Below are 18,765 nucleotides of genomic sequence, written 5' to 3'. Positions count from 1 at the left end.
GGGTTTCATTCTCTTTAAATATCTGGTGAACAGAACAAAATAAGTGTCATAAATTGGGACATATTGAATTACAAAAAATATACAACATGCAGCGGTTCAAGGCAGCAGCTCACCATCATCATCTCAAAGACAATTAAGGATGGGCAATAAATTGCTGGCATTGTCACCGACACCCACATCCCATGAACAAATATATTTTTATGATTAAATGGTACAGGACGCACAATTCATACATTGCAAACTATGCAATCAGTGAAATGTTTTAATCTCTCGAGTTAACCATTTTTACAAATTTAGCCAATTTACGCCAAATCCTATTTTTCATAATTGCAGTGTTTTCCTTTTCATTTAACAAATGTACAACTGTCACATTTTGGGATTTAGAACCACTTTTCCACAGGAAGGATTTGAAAAAGGATCACTTTAAATTATACTTTTAAAGTAAATGACGAAAGTTTAAAAAAAACACTGGGACAAAGAATGGTTAAAATACTAATGTGTTAAGCATTGAACTTGTTTTGCAAAAAAACAAAGACATTAAACAATATGTTAGCTTGCTTTGCCAATTGAGTTGGCAAATCCTATTAGTCCTATGAACTCAGCAGGGATTATCTGCTGTCGCCTTTCCTCTATGGATGCGTATTGGGGAGCTGAAAATAGGGGCAAAAACAAACAAGGCTACTAGGTGACTTTCACCAGATTCAGAAGCTTAGAATGTAGGCAGGTAGTTAGAAGTATTTTGTTGTGTTAATCAAGATGGCTCACTGAAATGGGAAAAATGTAGTATATTCATTAATTTTTGTATTATTATACAAAGACAAGTTGTACTGATTAAATGAGTTCCAATTATATCCATTGTTTTCTTGCTATCCAAGAAATAATAGGTTAACAATTTGTCGTACCAAGTTTTTTCTTGGATTGCCTTTGAAAAGATTAGTTACACAGAGACACTTGTGAAGGACATGAATGTCCAGTTTGGTTCACAAGAGGGTCCTATTGTTGCACTCGTGAGTTATGCTATTGTATGATTAGATATTAGGCAGTACAGGTACACCGTCTAAAATCCGGAATCCTCTGGATTAAGTCCATGCCAGATTTTGGGGGTTTCCGGACATCAGACAAGAAAATCAAGAGTCTGAAATCATGAATCCGTGACCGAATCCGTGCCGGGTTTTGATGGATTTTGGACCTCGCTGCTCGCACTGGTGCTTAGGGATATCTGGAGCTGAGGGGAAAGATTCTCGACCTCATTGATGGCTCAACTCCTCCAGAGAGAGTCAGTGAGCCCGGTGGCTGGTCATCGGACTATTGGCAGGGTGCCACACAGAGTGGATGAGGTGCTGAATTTCCATCACTCGCTCAGCACCTCTACACCCTACATTCACACTACTCCTTGCCGATTCCTGTCACCCGCCGCCCCCCGGTGCAGCGCTTTTTTGTTGCCTCGTCCCTTAATATTTTGGTTTGGTTTCAAAAATCTTGCTGGAGACAAAGAAAAACTGCATTGGCCTGCAAAGCTAGGCCACTTTCTGAAGTGGCCACCTTGGCCGCCTCAAAATGTCCGGTTTTCAGAGAATAATTCGGGATTCAGGATGACTCCATCCACGATGCACAACATGCATTTTGGACAATTCAGTTTTTCCAGAGTTCCGGCTTTGGGACATTGTACCTGTACAAGCATACCACTAAACAGACCGTTTACAGTGTATACAGACAAAATAATTGGCACGGAGCTCTTGCACGTCTTGAGGGGAAAGGCAGGGGAGTTTAGGGAGGGAATTCCAGAGCTGAGGGCCGAGACAGCTGAAAGCACAGCACCCAATGGGAGAGCGAAGGAAATCGGGGATGCTTAACCAGTGAATATCTAAAGCAAGACCTGGAATTTGTAACAGCTGCATTGTAGCAAAGCTTTTTCTTTGAATGGGAGCAGGGCAGCTTCTATATGTTATTATAGTTCACTCATCATCAATCATTCTGTTTATCCATTTCACTGGGGCAAATATCAAATTGATCAATTCTATATTCATTTTCCCAATTTGAAGGTGCACTCTCATCTCGCTCCATCCTCCCCCCCCCCAAAAAAAAGTTCTGAAAATGATGTGTAATGGCACAAGACAATAGTCACCAGACCAACATGGTACAACAGCCTGTAAAATACTAGTCTCCCTCTTTTATAAATATATAATTCATTGCATAGCATGGGCCTTAGCTAATTACATAGAATATACAGTACAGAAACAGGCCATTCACCCCAACCAGTCCATGCCGGCGTTTATGCTCCACTCGAGCCTTCTGCCAGCCTTCCTCATCAAACTCTTAAATTAACCCTCTATTCCCTTCTCCCTCAGATGCTTATCTAGCTTCCCATTAAATGCATCTATACAATTCACCTCAACCATTCCCTTGTGATAGTGAGTTCCACATTCTCACCACTCCGAGTAAAGGCATTTTTTTTGAATTTCCTATTTGATTTCTTGGTGACGATCTTGTATTGATGGCCTCTATTTCTGCTCTTCCCCATAAATTGATATACACACTCTCTCAAACCTTTCATAAAGTTAACGATCTCTATTGGGTCACTCCCCAGCCTTCTCTTTTCAAGAGGAGAGAGAGACCAAGCCTGTTCATCCTTTCCTGATGCAGTTCTGGTATCAGCCTTATAAATATTTTTGCACAATCTCCAGTGCCTCTGTATCCTTTTTATAATATGGCAACCAGAACTTTACACAGTACTCCAAATGTGAAGTTTAGCATAACTTCTCATCTATCCCTCTAGAAATAAATCCTGGAGTTTGGTTTGCTTTTCTTAAAATAAAAATGGCCTTATTAACCTACTTTTAGTGAGTGGTCCATTTGTACTCACAGATCCTTTTGCTTCTCTACCCCATTTAAGATACTTATTTTCCAAGTAATATGTAATTTCCTATTTTTCTTACCAAAATGTAATACCTCAATTAGATCTCTTAATATCAGACTTTAAACCATTGGTAAGTAAAAGCAGTTCAAAGCCCATCAAGTGTCCTTTTGAGAAACTGGTTCAATTAAATAGTCGTAAATAAATCACAGAACAGAAAAATCTCTTCATGAATGGATAAACTATCCTAGTGTCCAATACAACTAATCACATTAAATGATCTGAAATCTCCCTTCCACGAACACTCACAGCATGTCAACACTATGCAGAAAGGGGGAAGTTTACAATTAAATAAATATTTCAAAAGTTCAAAACATTTAAAAACTATCTTGGACAGTGCAATAAATTAACTTCAACCACTTCTAATCTATAAGTTCCAAATACTTAAAATGTAAGGAACTAGCAATATAATTCAGAGTTCAGGAGGTTACTCAGTACCGAGTAGTTCACATGGAAATACCTCAACCCACAACCTTTGTTCAGCAGTACACAAGAGGCTGTTTTAATACGCCACATCTCCCTACACCGGGATTATGTACATCACTTAAGTCTACAAGTCCAAGTGCACTGTTGCTTATTCAAAATTCACTTCATTTTGATTTGACTTGTATTGAAGCAATTTGAAGTGCTTGTAAACTATTTACAAACAATTCACATTCCTAATTAACACAAAATATAGAAAGGTTACTGGTGTAGAAACTGACCACTAACTGATGCACAGAAAGGTAGCTCAAGGCATACTGTACAACGATTTCAAAAAGTATTTCAAGAAATGAATGGATGACACTGCAGCCAAGATTAGAATACTTTAGCCTTTAATGCTATTAAAGTATGGAAGAGATTATGTGAATTTTTAAAAAGGTACAGCGTCAGCCAAAGGGTACTATAAATGAGAAAAATAATGCACTGGGACATAAAAATAGACCATAAGTACTGATAAAATCAAAATACCATACCCTTTTTGACACGGGGAGTATAGAATGGCTTCCGATTTTCATACAAAAAGAAATAATGCAAAATTTACTTCAATTAGATAATCATTTTGGTTGGTGGGAGGAGGGGGGGGGGGGTAGAAAAAGATGAATTTAATTCAATTTATAAATGGTTCAAAAGGGATGCTTTTAAATGTTACAATCAATCATATTGGGCCATATAATTAACCAGTCATAATCAGCTTTTTATTTACATTGTTTAATAATGTTGGTCATACAGATCCTGAAAATGCTGGAATTAGCTTGATGGCCTAAACAGTTGTTTTGTATTTCCACATTATGTTCTTTGAGAACACAGTGAACGATAAGCAAACCAATATTCAAAACTAGTCTGAACAGTGTGATGAGACCCAGAAACCACAACTGGTAAATCATGCATAAGTAGGGTATCATTACAGGGCTTCAATAGTTTATACTGAAATCAATGACAAACTAATGCATTATATATTATTTGAATTGAATTAATTTTCAGTAGTTGAGGCCCAAAAGAATTAATTGAATATTTATAACTGATCAGTATGGTACAAAGTACTAAAGTTCTTACCCGCAGAAGCTCCAATGATGTTGGTCGATCCTGTGGAATCTTTTGCAGGCAGTAATCCACAAAGTTTCTAAAAAAGTGAGACCTACCAAATACAAATCATAAACGTTAAAATCAATTTTCAGCAACCACGTCTTTCTGAATTCTTTCAGGAATCCCTTTAACAGCCCAAATTTAGTGTTTGTCAGTCTCAAGTTCACACAAAATAGGTATCATTTTTAGATTTCTCCATTATCACCATATACAAAAACATTGTGGCTATTCAAACTTTTATTAAAAAAATACAAACCAGTAAGTATATTAAGAAATTGAAATTCTATAAATCTGAAGAGAGATATAGACACGCAGAACAATGACTACAGTCATATTTGGCAAAAATACAGTTGAAATTGAGTTATTCAGGCAAGTTATTTAAATTTTAAAAGTTTTTTTAAAATCTCAAATTATAACAAATACCAACAATTTCAAAACATGATATTTAAATATTATGCTAATTATTGATTAAAAAATAAAAATGTGATTTGATAAATCTCTCTCGTCAATATGAACTTACCACTCATTTGACTGAAGTGTTGGGGATTCATTCTGGGCAATGTGATATAAGGCACTCATTGCGTTCATGTTGAACAAAGGTGGCTTGCGTTCAGCTAAGAAAAAGAAAATCGTGAGCGCATGTTGAAAAGTTATATCCACAATGGCCAGTAATAAACCCAGATGGATAAGAACTGTCGTCATAGAGAGTAATCCTACTTAAGATCTCCTTTTAACCTACTAAAGATCTATTCTATGGTAATCATACAAGGTGCAAGCTTATTGAGCACACACAATTTTTAAAAAGTTCATAATAAATGGACTCAGACACAAGTTAATTTTGCCCTTAAATGTTGCATCATGCATTTGAATTAATAATTTAGCAATTCATGCTACTGAAATGAAAGAGGAAATGGCAGTCTGTAAGCAAAGTGCACCTTTCAAATTTTACACAAGTTTGTGAAAAATGGGTGATAATGTCCCAACTTGGGGTACAACTGTTTGAATAAATCTAGCAGAGCTTGTGACATTGCTCAAGCCAAATCAGAGGTTACACACTTCCACTGAAAGATTTTGTCCAATGATCTTCAGAGATAAATAGCACTTTCCTTATCCACTGTAGGTATAGATAGATTTGTTCCCCTCATATACCATACTTAATTAAATCTCTGCAAGCAATATGGGGGAAGCAAATTTTGAATACTGGCCATCACTACACAGACTGTAGTGGATCAAGGTGGCTGCCCACTACCACTTTCTCAAGGGCAACTACCTCCCCACCATCTCTCCCGACCCCGCCACCATCTCAGATTTTGTCAACACTGCTTGTTCGACATCCAGTATTGGAAGGGCATAAATTTTCTCCAGCTAAATACTGGGACAACCTAAGCCATCATCCTTGGACCTCACCACAAATTCCATTCCCTAGACACCAAATCCATCCCTCTTCCCTGGCAACTGTGAGGCAGAATCAGACCGTTTGCAACCCTGATGTCGCATTTGACCCAGAGAGGAGTTTTCGACCATATATCGGGCCCAAGTTTTGGCCTCAGTTGCTCCTGATTTTTTGGAGCAACTGGTGTAGAACGGAGTATCTGAGAAATTCAAATTCTCGGCATTTAATTTGCTCCAGTTCTAGTCAGTTAGAACAGTTTCACTTTGGAACAGAATTTTATTTTCAAAAGGGAGCGTGTACGGCCACTTATGCCTGTTTTCAAAGTTTCACCAGTGAAAACTTACTCCAAACTAACTTAGAATGGAGTAAGTGAAGATTTTTGTGTGCTCGAAAAAAACCTTGTCTACACTTTAGAAAATCAGGCGTAGGGAATGGGGGGAGGGGGGGTTTAAAGGGAAGTTTACAAACATTAAAAACTTCAGTTTTACAAATAAAGAGCCATCATCAATAATAAATGATAAACACATCAATAAATCAACCAATAAATCAATCAAAAGAAATAATTTTTTTTTTAAATCAATAAAAACATTTTCTACTTACCGACTGCAGCACCGGGAGCCCTCCAACAGCGTGCTGGGATGCCCACCTCCCCCCCAGTGTGTCTCTATCACTGTCTGTCAGTGAGGGGAGGAGGAGAGGGAGGAGGAGAGGGAGGAGGAGAGGGAGGAGGAGAGGGAGGAGGAGAGGGAGGAGGAGAGGGAGGAGGAGAGGGAGGAGGAGAGGGAGGAGGAGAGGGAGGAGGAGAGGGAGGAGGAGAGGGAGGAGGAGAGGGAGGAGGAGAGGGAGGAGGAGAGGGAGGAGGAGAGGGAGGAGGAGAGGGAGGAGGAGAGGGAGGAGGAGAGGGAGGAGGAGAGGGAGGAGGAGAGGGAGGAGGAGAGGGAGGAGGAGAGGGAGGAGGAGAGGGAGGAGGAGAGGGAGGAGGAGAGGGAGGAGGAGAGGGGGGGAGAAGGGGGCGGGGGGGAAGGAGAAGGGGGCGGGGGGGGGGGGGGGAAGGAGAAGGGGGCGGGGGGGGGGGAAGGAGAAGGGGGCGGGGGGGGGGGGAAGGAGAAGGGGGCGGGGGGGGGGGGGAAGGAGAAGGGGGCGGGGGGGGGGGGAAGGAGAAGGGGGCGGGGGGGGGGGGGGGGGAAGGAGAAGGGGGCGGGGGGGGGGGAAGGAGAAGGGGGCGGGGGGGGGGGGAAGGAGAAGGGGGCGGGGGGGGGGGGGAAGGAGAAGGGGGCGGGGGGGGGGGAAGGAGAAGGGGGCGGGGGGGGGGAAGGAGAAGGGGGCGGGGGGGGGGAAGGAGAAGGGGGCGGGGGGGGGGAAGGAGAAGGGGGCGGGGGGGGGGGGGAAGGAGAAGGGGGCGGGGGGGGGGGAAGGAGAAGGGGGCGGGGGGGGGAAGGAGAAGGGGGCGGGGGGGGGAAGGAGAAGGGGGCGGGGGGGGGAAGGAGAAGGGGGCGGGGGGGGGAAGGAGAAGGGGGCGGGGGGGGGAAGGAGAAGGGGGCGGGGGGGGGAAGGGGGGGGGAGAAGGGGGCGGGGGGGGGGAAGGAGAAGGGGGCGGGGGGGGAAGGAGAAGGGGGCGGGGGGGAAGGAGAAGGGGGCGGGGGGGGAAGGAGAAGGGGGCGGGGGGGGGAAGGAGAAGGGGGCGGGGGGGGGGGAAGGAGAAGGGGGCGGGGGGGGAAGGAGAAGGGGGCGGGGGGGGAAGGAGAAGGGGGCGGGGGGGGAAGGAGAAGGGGGCGGGGGGGGAAGGAGAAGGGGGCGGGGGGGGAAGGAGAAGGGGGCGGGGGGGGGAAGGAGAAGGGGGCGGGGGGGGGAAGGAGAAGGGGGCGGGGGGGGGAAGGAGAAGGGGGCGGGGGGGGAAGGAGAAGGGGGCGGGGGGGGAAGGAGAAGGGGGCGGGGGGGGAAGGAGAAGGGGGCGGGGGGGGAAGGAGAAGGGGGCGGGGGGGGAAGGAGAAGGGGGCGGGGGGGGGAAGGAGAAGGGGGCGGGGGGGAAGGAGAAGGGGGCGGGGGGAAGGAGAATGGGGCGGGGGGGAAGGAGAAGGGGGCGGGGGGGGAAGGAGAAGGGGGCGGGGGGGGAAGGAGAAGGGGGCGGGGGGGAAGGAGAAGGGGGCGGGGGGGGAAGGAGAAGGGGGCGGGGGGGAAGGAGAAGGGGGCGGGGGGGGGAAGGAGAAGGGGGCGGGGGGGGAAGGAGAAGGGGGCGGGGGGGGGAAGGAGAAGGGGGCGGGGGGGGGAAGGAGAAGGGGGCGGGGGGGGAAGGAGAAGGGGGCGGGGGGGGAAGGAGAAGGGGGCGGGGGGGGGGAAGGAGAAGGGGGCGGGGGGGGAAGGAGAAGGGGGCGGGGGGGGGAAGGAGAAGGGGGCGGGGGGGGGGAAGGAGAAGGGGGCGGGGGGGGGGAAGGAGAAGGGGGCGGGGGGGGGGGAAGGAGAAGGGGCGGGGGGGGGAAGGAGAAGGGGGCGGGGGGGGAAGGAGAAGGGGGCGGGGGGGGAAGGAGAAGGGGGCGGGGGGGGGGGGGAAGGAGAAGGGGGCGGGGGGGGGGGAAGGAGAAGGGGGCGGGGGGGGAAGGAGAAGGGGGCGGGGGGGGGGGAAGGAGAAGGGGGCGGGGGGGGGGGAGGAGAAGGGGGCGGGGGGGGGAAGGAGAAGGGGGCGGGGGGGGGGAAGGAGAAGGGGGCGGGGGGGGGGAAGGAGAAGGGGGCGGGGGGGGGAAGGAGAAGGGGGCGGGGGGGGGGAAGGAGAAGGGGGCGGGGGGGGGGAAGGAGAAGGGGGCGGGGGGGGGGAAGGAGAAGGGGGCGGGGGGGGGGAAGGAGAAGGGGGCGGGGGGGGGGAAGGAGAAGGGGGCGGGGGGGGGAAGGAGAAGGGGGCGGGGGGGGGAGGAGAAGGGGGCGGGGGGGGGAAGGAGAAGGGGGCGGGGGGGGAAGGAGAAGGGGGCGGGGGGGGGGAGAAGGAGAAGGGGGGCGGGGGGGGGGAAGGAGAAGGGGGCGGGGGGGGGAAGGAGAAGGGGGCGGGGGGGGGAAGGAGAAGGGGGCGGGGGGGGGGGGAAGGAGAAGGGGGCGGGGGGGGGGGGAAGGAGAAGGGGCCGGGGGGGGGGAAGGAGAAGGGGGCGGGGGGGAAGGAGAAGGGGGCGGGAGGGAAGGAGAAGGGGGCGGGGGGGGAAGGAGAAGGGGGTGGGGGCGGAAGGAGAAGGGGCGGGGGGGGGGGGGGAAAAAGGAGAAGGGGGGTGTGGGCTGAACGGGCCGGGCCCAGGACTTCGGGCAGGGCCCGTCCCCAGCACCTCGGGCAGGGCCCGTCCCCAGCACCAGATTTACAGGTAGGTGGCGATGGGTCGCGTCGGGAGCACGGGTCGGGTCGGAGGGGGGGCGGGGAGAGGAGGTCGGGTTGGTTCGGGTGGGGGGGGGGGGGGGGGGGAGGAGCGCAAGTCGGGTCGGGGGGGGGGGGGGGGAAGGAGAAGTCGGATCGGGGCCGGGTCCTTGGGGTGGGGGGTGGGGGAGGAGTCGGGAGGAAGCAGGAGCTGGGCGTGTGAGGCAGCCTTATGCACGCAGCCCCAATGAGGCCATTCGGCCAGGGCTAGGGGCTGCATGCTTCGGGCCCCTCCCAGAGAGTTTTGGGCGCCTGGAGCTACTGCACATGCGCGCCCACTGTAGCGCGCATGTGCAGAGGTCCCGGCACTGTTTTCAGCGCAGGGACCTAGCTCCGCCGCCCACAGCTCGTGCTGTGCCGCGCCGAGCTGCAAATGACCTGCAGGGAGCGGAGCTTTGTAAGTTTTTTTTAGGCGCACATTGTGGCGCGAAAAACAGGCGTCCAGGGAACGGCGCAGTCCGAAACTTGGGCCCATCTACTCTATCAAGATCTACTTCTACTTCCGTAACGTCGCCCCACTTTGCTACTGCTTCAGCTCATCTGCTGCCAAAACACTCATTTATACTTGTGTTATCTCTAGATTGACGATTCCAATGCGCTCCTGGCCGTTCTCCCATCCTCCACCCTACATAAACTTGAGCTCATCCAAAACTTTTCTGCCCATATCCTAATGCGCACCAAATCCTGTTCACCCATTAGCTCTGTGCCTGCTGATCTACATTGGCTGCAACACAGTTCGATTTTAAAATTCTCAGCCTTAGTTCCAAATCTCTCCATGGCCTTGCCACTCCCTATCCCGATTGCCTCCACCAGCCCTACAACCCTTCGAGAACTATGTCCTCCTCCAAATCTGGCCATTTGTGCATTCCCGATTTTAATCGCTCCACCATTGGTGGCCGTGCTTTCACCCACCTGGGCCCCAAGCTCGAATTTCCTTCCTCAACCTCTCCACCTTTAAGATGCTTCTTAAAACCTCTTTTTGACCAAGCTTTTGATCATCTGTCCTAATTGGAGTAGATTGGGTTTATGCTCGCTGGAGTTTATGTAAATGAGAGGTGAGAGATAAGATTCTGAGGGGGATTGACAGGGTAGATACGGAGAGGTAGTTTCCAGAAGAACCTCGCCAAGCCAATGGTTCACAATTTGCCAAGGAAAATTAAGGACATGGGGGAATTCTCTAAGTGTTTCGACAAGCGTTCTTACTTCCTAGCAGAAATAATGGCCCTGAAATTCCGGCCTCCCGGGTCCGTACGGACCTTGGAAGGCATCGGAAAAGCCGGTTTTCGTCACGCAATGTGCATGCGTTGAAAACCAGCTTTTCCGATCTGTCAAGTTTCTGACTTGACAGATGGCCACATCTCGGGAGCATGGACATTCCCACAGCAGAGATTGGGCTATTTGTCCGTCTCTTGCCCTTCGAATGTCCTTAAAACTCTTGCGCCTGATAAAAGGCGGCGCATAGCCTACTTTTACCAGCATAAGAGTTTAAAAACATATTAAAATAAAATGTTAAAATACATTTGTTTTTAAACCATAATTAAAACTTTTTTTTTCCCAATAACATTTCTATCAACTTTAATTTCTATAATGTATTTATGTGAGGTGTTTTTTTAAAAAAATGTTTTATGTAGTGTTTGCGGATGTTTCTCATTCATAGTAATAGGAGTCTTGGACTTACGAAACTCCTATTACTGTGAATGAGAAAATACTTCACCGTGATTGGGTGTCCAGGCCCACGTGACTCCGACGGACATCCCAACGTGAACCCTACAGACGTCCCAACATGAACGCGCTCCATTGCGCAAGAAGGGGCCTCGAGTCCGGGATCTCTGGCAAGCATTTGACCAAAAGGTAAGTGCGCATCTTTTCTCCTATTTTTAGTCGAACGCACGCGGGAAGAAACCTGGATTTCAGGGCCATTAATCTTCAAGAACTCCTACCTAAAATGCAATAGTCAGAGGACCTTCTGCCCTCTTTTGTGTGTTCCACGAGATGATTGTTCAAAGCATAGCATCCTCTGCAGACTTGCATTAAATTGCAATAATCCGGGGAAGGCTTACTATAAAATACCAAATTGCACTGAATTGTCTAGACTTGATAAGTATAAATATTGTACAATATCCTATGTAATCCTAAGTAATAGATTTGGGATGTTGGAATGTCACAATCTCTGGCAAGGCACCAGTTTCTGAAATATTTTGGATATAGTGTACTCAACTTCACAATCAATACATGCCCATGTTGCAATGTAACACAGCAAACATTTCTCCCCCCCTATGACCTCCTCCAAGGGGAAGAATTAATCAGTCAGGAACCAATCAACAGAAAGGAACAAAGACAACCTTCAGGGAGCGATCAATGGGAATAAAACAATGAGTATCATTAGGGATTTCCTGGGGAGTTGGGACCAGTACAACTACCGATCAGAAAGGAGTGGAATAATAGAATTCAAATTTATTTTCCACTTTGTGACAAGCAAGGAACCACACCTGACATTAATAAATCATTTACATCCCTCCTGAAATAAAACTTGCATTGATAGTGCATCTTTTAAGACCTCAGGATGTCCCAAAGTGCTTTACAGCCAATGAAATACTACTGAAGTGTATTCACTGTTGTAATGTAGGAAGTGCGGCTACCAATTAAGCACAGCAAGCTCCCAGAAACAACAATGTGATCGTGACCAGATAATTTTTTTTGTTTGGTTGATTGAGGGATAAATATTGGTCAGGATGCCAAAATAATGTCATGGGATCTTTTATGCCCACCTGAGGGGGCAGCCGGGGCTTCGGTTTAACATCTCATCTGAAAGGCGGCACCTCCAACAGTGCAGCGCTCTCAGCACTGCACTGGAATGTCAGGCCTAGACTTTTGTGTTCAAGTGTCTAAAGTGAGACTTCAACCCACAACCTTCTGAGAAGCAAGAATGCTACTCACTGAGCCACGGTTGACACACACACCACATTATCGAGGGTAGAATTTTTGCATCAGTTTTGACACATGATGGTGGAACTGTACATGTCGGTATACTAGAGGAGGATTTCGAATAATTATTAGGCAATAGCTTTGGTCCTGAAAAACACAGCTCATATTGGATAAGCCAGCCTGCCCTGACAGCATGCACTTTAAGCTGCTGAAAGTCAGAGGAGATATCATCATAGGCAGTCCCTCGGAATCGAGGAAGACTTGCTTCCACTCCAAAAATGAGTTCTTAGGTGACTGAGCAGTCCAATACAAGAATTACAGTCCCTGTCACAGGTGGGACAGTCGTTGAGGGAAAGGGTGGGCGGGACTGGTTTGCCACACGCTCCTTCCGCTGCCTGCGCTTGGTTTCTGCATGCACCCGGCGATGAGATTCGAGGTGCTCAGTGCCCTCCCGGATGTACTTCTTCCACTTGAGGCAGTCTTTGGCCAGGGACTCCCAGGTATCGGTGGGGATGTTGCATTTTATCAAGGAGGCTTTGAGGGTGTTCTTGAAATATTACCTCTGCCCACCTTGGGCTCGTTTGCCGTGAAGGAGTGCTGAGTAGAGCACTTGCTTTGGGGGTCTTGTGTCAGGCATGCGAACAATGTGACCCGCCCAGTGGAGCTGGTCGAGTGTGGTCACTGCAGAGACTCTGACCACAATTGTTCAATCGTCCATTATTTCAATGGAAAAAAATTGCAAAGTGCTGACCTGGGGTCCTGGTGCATGAAACCCAAAAGGTTAGTATGCAAGTACAGCAAGTGATCAGGAAGGCCAATGGAATTTTGGCCTTTATTGCAAAACGGGATTGCGTATAAAAGCAGGGAAGTCTTGCTGCAGTTACACAGGGTATTGATGAGGCCACACCTGGAATACTGCGTGCAGTTTTGGTTTCCATATTTAAGGAAGGAAATACTTGCTTTGGAGGCAGTTCAGAGAATGTTCACTAGGTTGATTCCGGAGATGAGGGGGTTGACTTATGAGGAAAGGTTGAGTGAGTTGGGCCTCTACTCATTGGAATTCAAAAGAATGAGAGGTGGTCTTATCAAAACATATAAGATTATGAGGGGGCTTGACAAGGTGGATGCAGAGAGGATGTTTCCACTGATGGGGGAGACTAGAACTATAGAGAGCATAATCTTAGAATAAGGGGCCACCTATTTGAGATGAGGAGGAATTTCTTCTGAGGGTTGTAAATCTGTGGAATTCGCTGCCTCAGAGAGCTGTGGAAGCTGAGTTATTGAATACATTTGAGACAGAGATAGACAGTTTCTTAACCGATAAGGGAATAAGGGGTTATGGGGAGCGGGCAGGGAAGTGGACCCAAGTCCATGACCGGATCACCCATGATCATATTAAATGGCAGAGCAGGTTCGAGGGGCCATATGGCCTAATCCTGCTCCTATTTCTTATGTTATTATCCTCAAATATGCAAATTGTTCCATGAAACTGAAGATTAGTCAACGTAACACTAATATAAAAGCAATGTAATACCTTTGTTTAAAATGGGTTAATCAGGGGCAGATATGTTAAAGATGTTGTTTGACAAATTTGACCGTTTTTTTTAAGTGACTAATGAAATAAAGGAAAGTGAGCAGATTTACTGCATATGGATTTTAAGATGGCATTCATTAAGATGTCTCCAGAGAGCTATAGAATCATAGAAATTTACAGCACGGAAGGAGGCCATTTCAGCCCATCGTGTCCACGCCGGCCGACCAAGAGCTATACAGCCTAATCCCATAGCCCTGTCGGTTGTGGCACTTTAAGTGCACATCCAAGTATTTTTTAAATGTGGTGAGGCTTTCTGCCTCTACCACCCTTTCTGACAGTGAGTTCCAGACCCCTACTACACTCTGGGTGAAGAAATTTCCCTTCATATCACCTCTAAACCTCCCCGCACTTACTTTAAATCTATGCCCCCTGGTTGTTAACCCCTCTGCCAAGGGAAACAGGTTCTTCGATCCAGGCATCTCATAATTTTATACACCTCAATCAGGTCTCCCCCTCAGCCTCCTGTGTTCCAAAGAAAACATGCCTAGCATCTCCAATCTTTCGTCATAGCCAAACAGCCCAGCAACATTCTTGTAAATCTCCTCTGCATAGATTCCAGTGCATTCACATCTTTCCTGTAATGTGGCAACAGAACTGCACACAGTACTCCAGCTGTGGCCTAACCAGTGTTCTATACAGTTCAAGAATAACCTCCTTCCATGTCTCGACTAATAAAGGCAAGTATTCTATGTGCCTTCTTAACCACCTTATCTATCTGGCCTGCTATCTTTAGAGACCTGTGGACCTGCACTCCAAGGTCCCTTTATTCCTCTACACTTTTCCGTGACGTACCATTTATTGTGTAATCCCTTACCTTGTTAGATCTCCCAAAATGCATTACCTCATACTTATCCGGATTGAATTCCATTTGCCACTCTTCCACCCACCTGACCAATACATTGATATCTTCCTGCAATCCGCAGCTTTCTTCTTCATCATCAACACAGTCTATTTTCGTGTCATCTGCAAAGTTCTTAATCATACCCCAACATTTAAGTCAAAGTTATTGAGATATACCACAAAAAACAAGGGACCCAGCACTGAGCCCTGTGGAATCCCACTGGATACAGCCTTCCAGTCACAAAAACACCCATCAACCATTACCCTTTGCTTACTGCCTCCGAGCCAATTTCGGATCCAACTTGCCACTTTGCCCGGGATCCCATGCGCTTTTACTTTCATGACCAGTCTGCCATGTGGGACCTTAGCAAAAGCTTTTATTCCCTTATCGGTTAAGAAACTGTCTATCTCTGTCTTAAATTTATTCAATAACCCAGCTTCCACAGCTCTCTGAGGCAGCGAATTCCACAGATTTACAACCCTCAGAAGAAATTCCTCCTCATCTCAAATGGGTGGCCCCTTATTCTAAGATCATGCTCTTTCTAGTCTCCCCCATCAGTGGTCCACCTGTGTCCTTTTCCATAACTACCCTAAAATCATACTGAATTATGATCACTAGCACCAAAATGCTCTCCCATTGATACCCCTTCCACCTGCCCCTCTTCATTCCCCAAAACCAAGTCCAGAATCGTCCCCTCCCTTGTTGGGCTTGTTACATACTGGCTAAAGAAGTTCTCCTGAATGCATTTTAGGAATTCCGCACCCTCTGTACCATTCACACTGCTTTTTTCCCCAGTTATTAGGGTCGTAATTAGGGCTGTTAATAAAATACAGATATTATGGTTTAAGAAGAAATGCAGTAGCATGGATAGAAAGTTGGTTGATGGACAGGAATCAGAGAGTAAATGGGTGTTGCTCAAATTGGAGAAGGTTTAGAAGTGATGTACCCCAGAGGCCATTGCTAGGACTTGGGCATAGGGAGCACAATTTGAAATTTCCTGATGAAACAAAAGTAGGGGGTTTGGCAAACAGTGGCATGGAATAAAAGATTTCTGATAGGCCACACAGGTTAATGGAACAGGCAAACAGGTGGTAAATGCAGTTTAACATGGATAAGCATGAAGTAATACATTGAGAGGATGGAATCCCTGCCGAAATCTACAAGGCAGTAGGCCCAGCAACTCTCGAGGCCTTTCATGACATAATAACTTACATCTGGGAAGATGAAGACATGCCACAGGACTTCTGTGACGCTATGATTGTTGCCCTTGTTCTTGTAGAGGGAAACTAAGCAGACTGTGGCAACTACAGGGGAATATCGCTTCTGTCCATTGCTGGGAAGATCATCACCCGCATAGTATTGAACCGACTCATAGCTAGTGTCTCGGAAGTAAATCTTCCAGAAACACAATGTGGCTTTCGACCTGGTCAGAGCACAGCGGACATGATCTTTGCACTCAGACAAGTGCAGGAGAAGTGCATTGAGCAGAACATGGACCTGTACGCTGTATTTATTGACCTCACCAAGGCCTTTGATACTGTCAACAGAGCAGCGCTGTGGTCAATCTTGACGAAACTTGGGTGCCCAAGGAAGTTTGTCCACATCATCGAGCTGTTTCATGACAACATGACAGGTGAAGTGCTCTCAGACGACACAACCACGGCCCCATTTGCCATCTCAAATGGAGTGAAACAAGGTTGTGTACTCGCTCCAGTTCTGTTCAACCTATTCTTTACCTGCGTCTTGAACTATGCCATAAAAGACTTGGAGTTTGGGTCTACCTGAAATATCGATTCGATGGTTCGCCCTCCGCCGCCTTGCTGCAAAAACCAAATATGGAAACGACTCATCCTAGAGGCACACTATGCTGACGACTGCACCCTTATGGCACCACAAGGAGAGTGACCTACAATTCATACTCAGCAAATTTGCTGAGGCAACAGAATTGTTTGGCCTAACCATCAGCCTTAGTAAAACTGAGGTTCTCTATCAGCCTGCCCCTGGCATCACAGCACCTGCTCCCACAGTCTTCATCGGCAGTATACAACTAAAGTCAGTGGACAGCTTCAAGTACCTTGGCAGCACCATATCAAGTGACGGGTCCTTGGACAAGGAGATTGATGCAAGGATCTGTAAAGCCAGCCAGGCACTTGGTCGCTTGAGTCACCACCACATCCGACTGTCAACTCAACTGTTGGTGTATAGAGCAGTCATCTCTCCTTTATGGATGTGAGACCTGGACACCCTACAGAAGTCACATCAAAAAGTTGGAAGCTTTCCATATGCGCAGTCTCAGATCTATACTCCACATACGCTGGCAAGACCGTGTGACAAACTTTGAGGTTCTGGAGAGAGCACAATCAACTAGCATTGAGGTGATGATCATGCGAGCATAGTTCTGGTGGGCTGGACATGTCATCCGCATGGATGAGTCAAGGATCCCTCGTCAGCTTTTTCACGGAGAGCTCTGTGAAGGCCGAAGACACCAAGGGCGCCCCTGCAAGCGCTACAAAGATTGCATCAAGGCTAACCTCCAGTACTGTGGCATCCGACCAAAGGACCTCGAGAATACAGCAGCTAATAAAATCCAGTGGCTAACCCTCACGAGGACTGCCTGCCAGACCTTCGAAGAAAGCCGATGTCAACGCCTGCGGGACACTAGAGATAGACGACATCAGGTGGCAGTACTGTCAGCATCAGGCACATCGAACTTCCCTTGTCCGACGTGCAAGAGATTATGTGCATCCAGAATTGGCCTATACAGCTACTTGAAGACACATGCCATTGATGATTAGCACATCAACGTCTTTGTTGGACACGACAGACTACCAATATAATACATTGGGAGGAAAAACAAGGAATTGAGGCATACAATCAGCGAAATGATGCTGAAGGGTGTAAATGAATGGACATCTGAGTTCAAATATGCAATTCCCAAAAAATGAAAGTGTTGGTAAACAATTCCCTAAAAAGCCCAAGAAATGGGGACAGAGAATTCGAGTAAAGAAGCACTGATAAATTTGTACAAGGCATTGGGTAGGCTAGAGTACCACAGCAGTTTTGGGCATTGCATTACAGAAAGGATATTAAAGCCAAAAAGAACATGCAGTGTAGGCTCACCAGGATGATGCCAGGGATATTTTTAAAATGAATGATTTTGATGTGGTTAATAGGGAAAGACCATATTTCCTGGTTGAAAGAGCCAATGACAAGGGATCATCAATTTAAAATTCTCACCAAGAGTAAGGCTGGGAGAATTTTTTACGGATTGTTATTTGGACCATGGAATACTTTGCAGAGAGTAGTTGAGGCAGACACTGTTGCATCTTTTAAAGGAGAAAATTGGATAAATACTGGAAACTCAGCAATGATATCCAATATTGATCAAATTTTATTTGTAGGTCCAGCCCTTGTATTGTAGTCAGTATAAAATATGAATGCAAGCAGCAAAAAATTGAGTTAATAGTTTATTAATTGAAAATGTCAGCATCTTTCCAATTAGTCTACGATCTAATTCATCGGTATAGGATCAAGATTGATCCATATGATCCGGCAATTCAATAACAGGTGTTGGGTGCCCCAGAATGAAAGAAAAGCTCAAGACATATTTCAGTCAGACAGAAATCAGAAGATGGATCCACCAGATTGAAACAATGCAGAACCACTTGGCAACTTTGGCTGTGCAACAGACAGGAGAGATGCAGTGCTAGATGACCAATTATATATAAGAACATAACTTTACCAAAGGATGCTGAACAATTTTAATTCATTGCCAGATTCTCTGACATGTCAGAGAAAAATGATTTGTTGAAACTTGTAAATTCTTCACTTCGTTTTTGAAAAAAAACAAGAATGGTCTGACATGATAGATTAATTGACACGAGGCTGCTGGTAAATGAAAATCTGACCATTTCAGAATTTCACTACAAAATAAAAGTTTGCATATTATTGCAATGAAATACAAACCAAGTTCAATGGATGTAATCCCAAGAGACCACACATCTACTTTTCCATCATATTGTCCCTCATCCATAGCAAGGATCACTTCTGGGGCCATCCTGTTAAACATACACGTTTAGTTATTAAGAAATATCATTCTGTATGGCTCAAATATATTTACTGGTAGAGTGAGAAAATTACAGAA

General features: G+C 46.9%; 1 protein-coding gene across 8 annotated transcripts in view; it reads right to left on the bottom strand.

Moving 5' to 3' along the window:
• Positions 1 to 18,765, bottom strand: part of taok3a (TAO kinase 3a) — a 207,590-nt gene that overhangs the window by 70,446 nt on the left and 118,379 nt on the right. For all 8 annotated transcript variants that reach the window (XM_070887693.1, XM_070887690.1, XM_070887689.1 and 5 more), the window contains 3 exons: positions 18,588 to 18,679; positions 5,001 to 5,094; positions 4,451 to 4,532 (listed from right to left, as the gene is read on the bottom strand). In XM_070887693.1, coding sequence (XP_070743794.1) covers positions 4,451 to 4,532; positions 5,001 to 5,094; positions 18,588 to 18,679 — 268 coding nt within the window. The remainder of the gene's footprint in view (positions 1 to 4,450; positions 4,533 to 5,000; positions 5,095 to 18,587; positions 18,680 to 18,765) is intronic.

This window comes from Pristiophorus japonicus, chromosome 8 (genome assembly GCF_044704955.1).
Source record: "Pristiophorus japonicus isolate sPriJap1 chromosome 8, sPriJap1.hap1, whole genome shotgun sequence".
NCBI lineage: Eukaryota > Metazoa > Chordata > Chondrichthyes > Pristiophoridae > Pristiophorus > Pristiophorus japonicus.
This window is presented reverse-complemented; position numbering and strand designations above follow the sequence as displayed.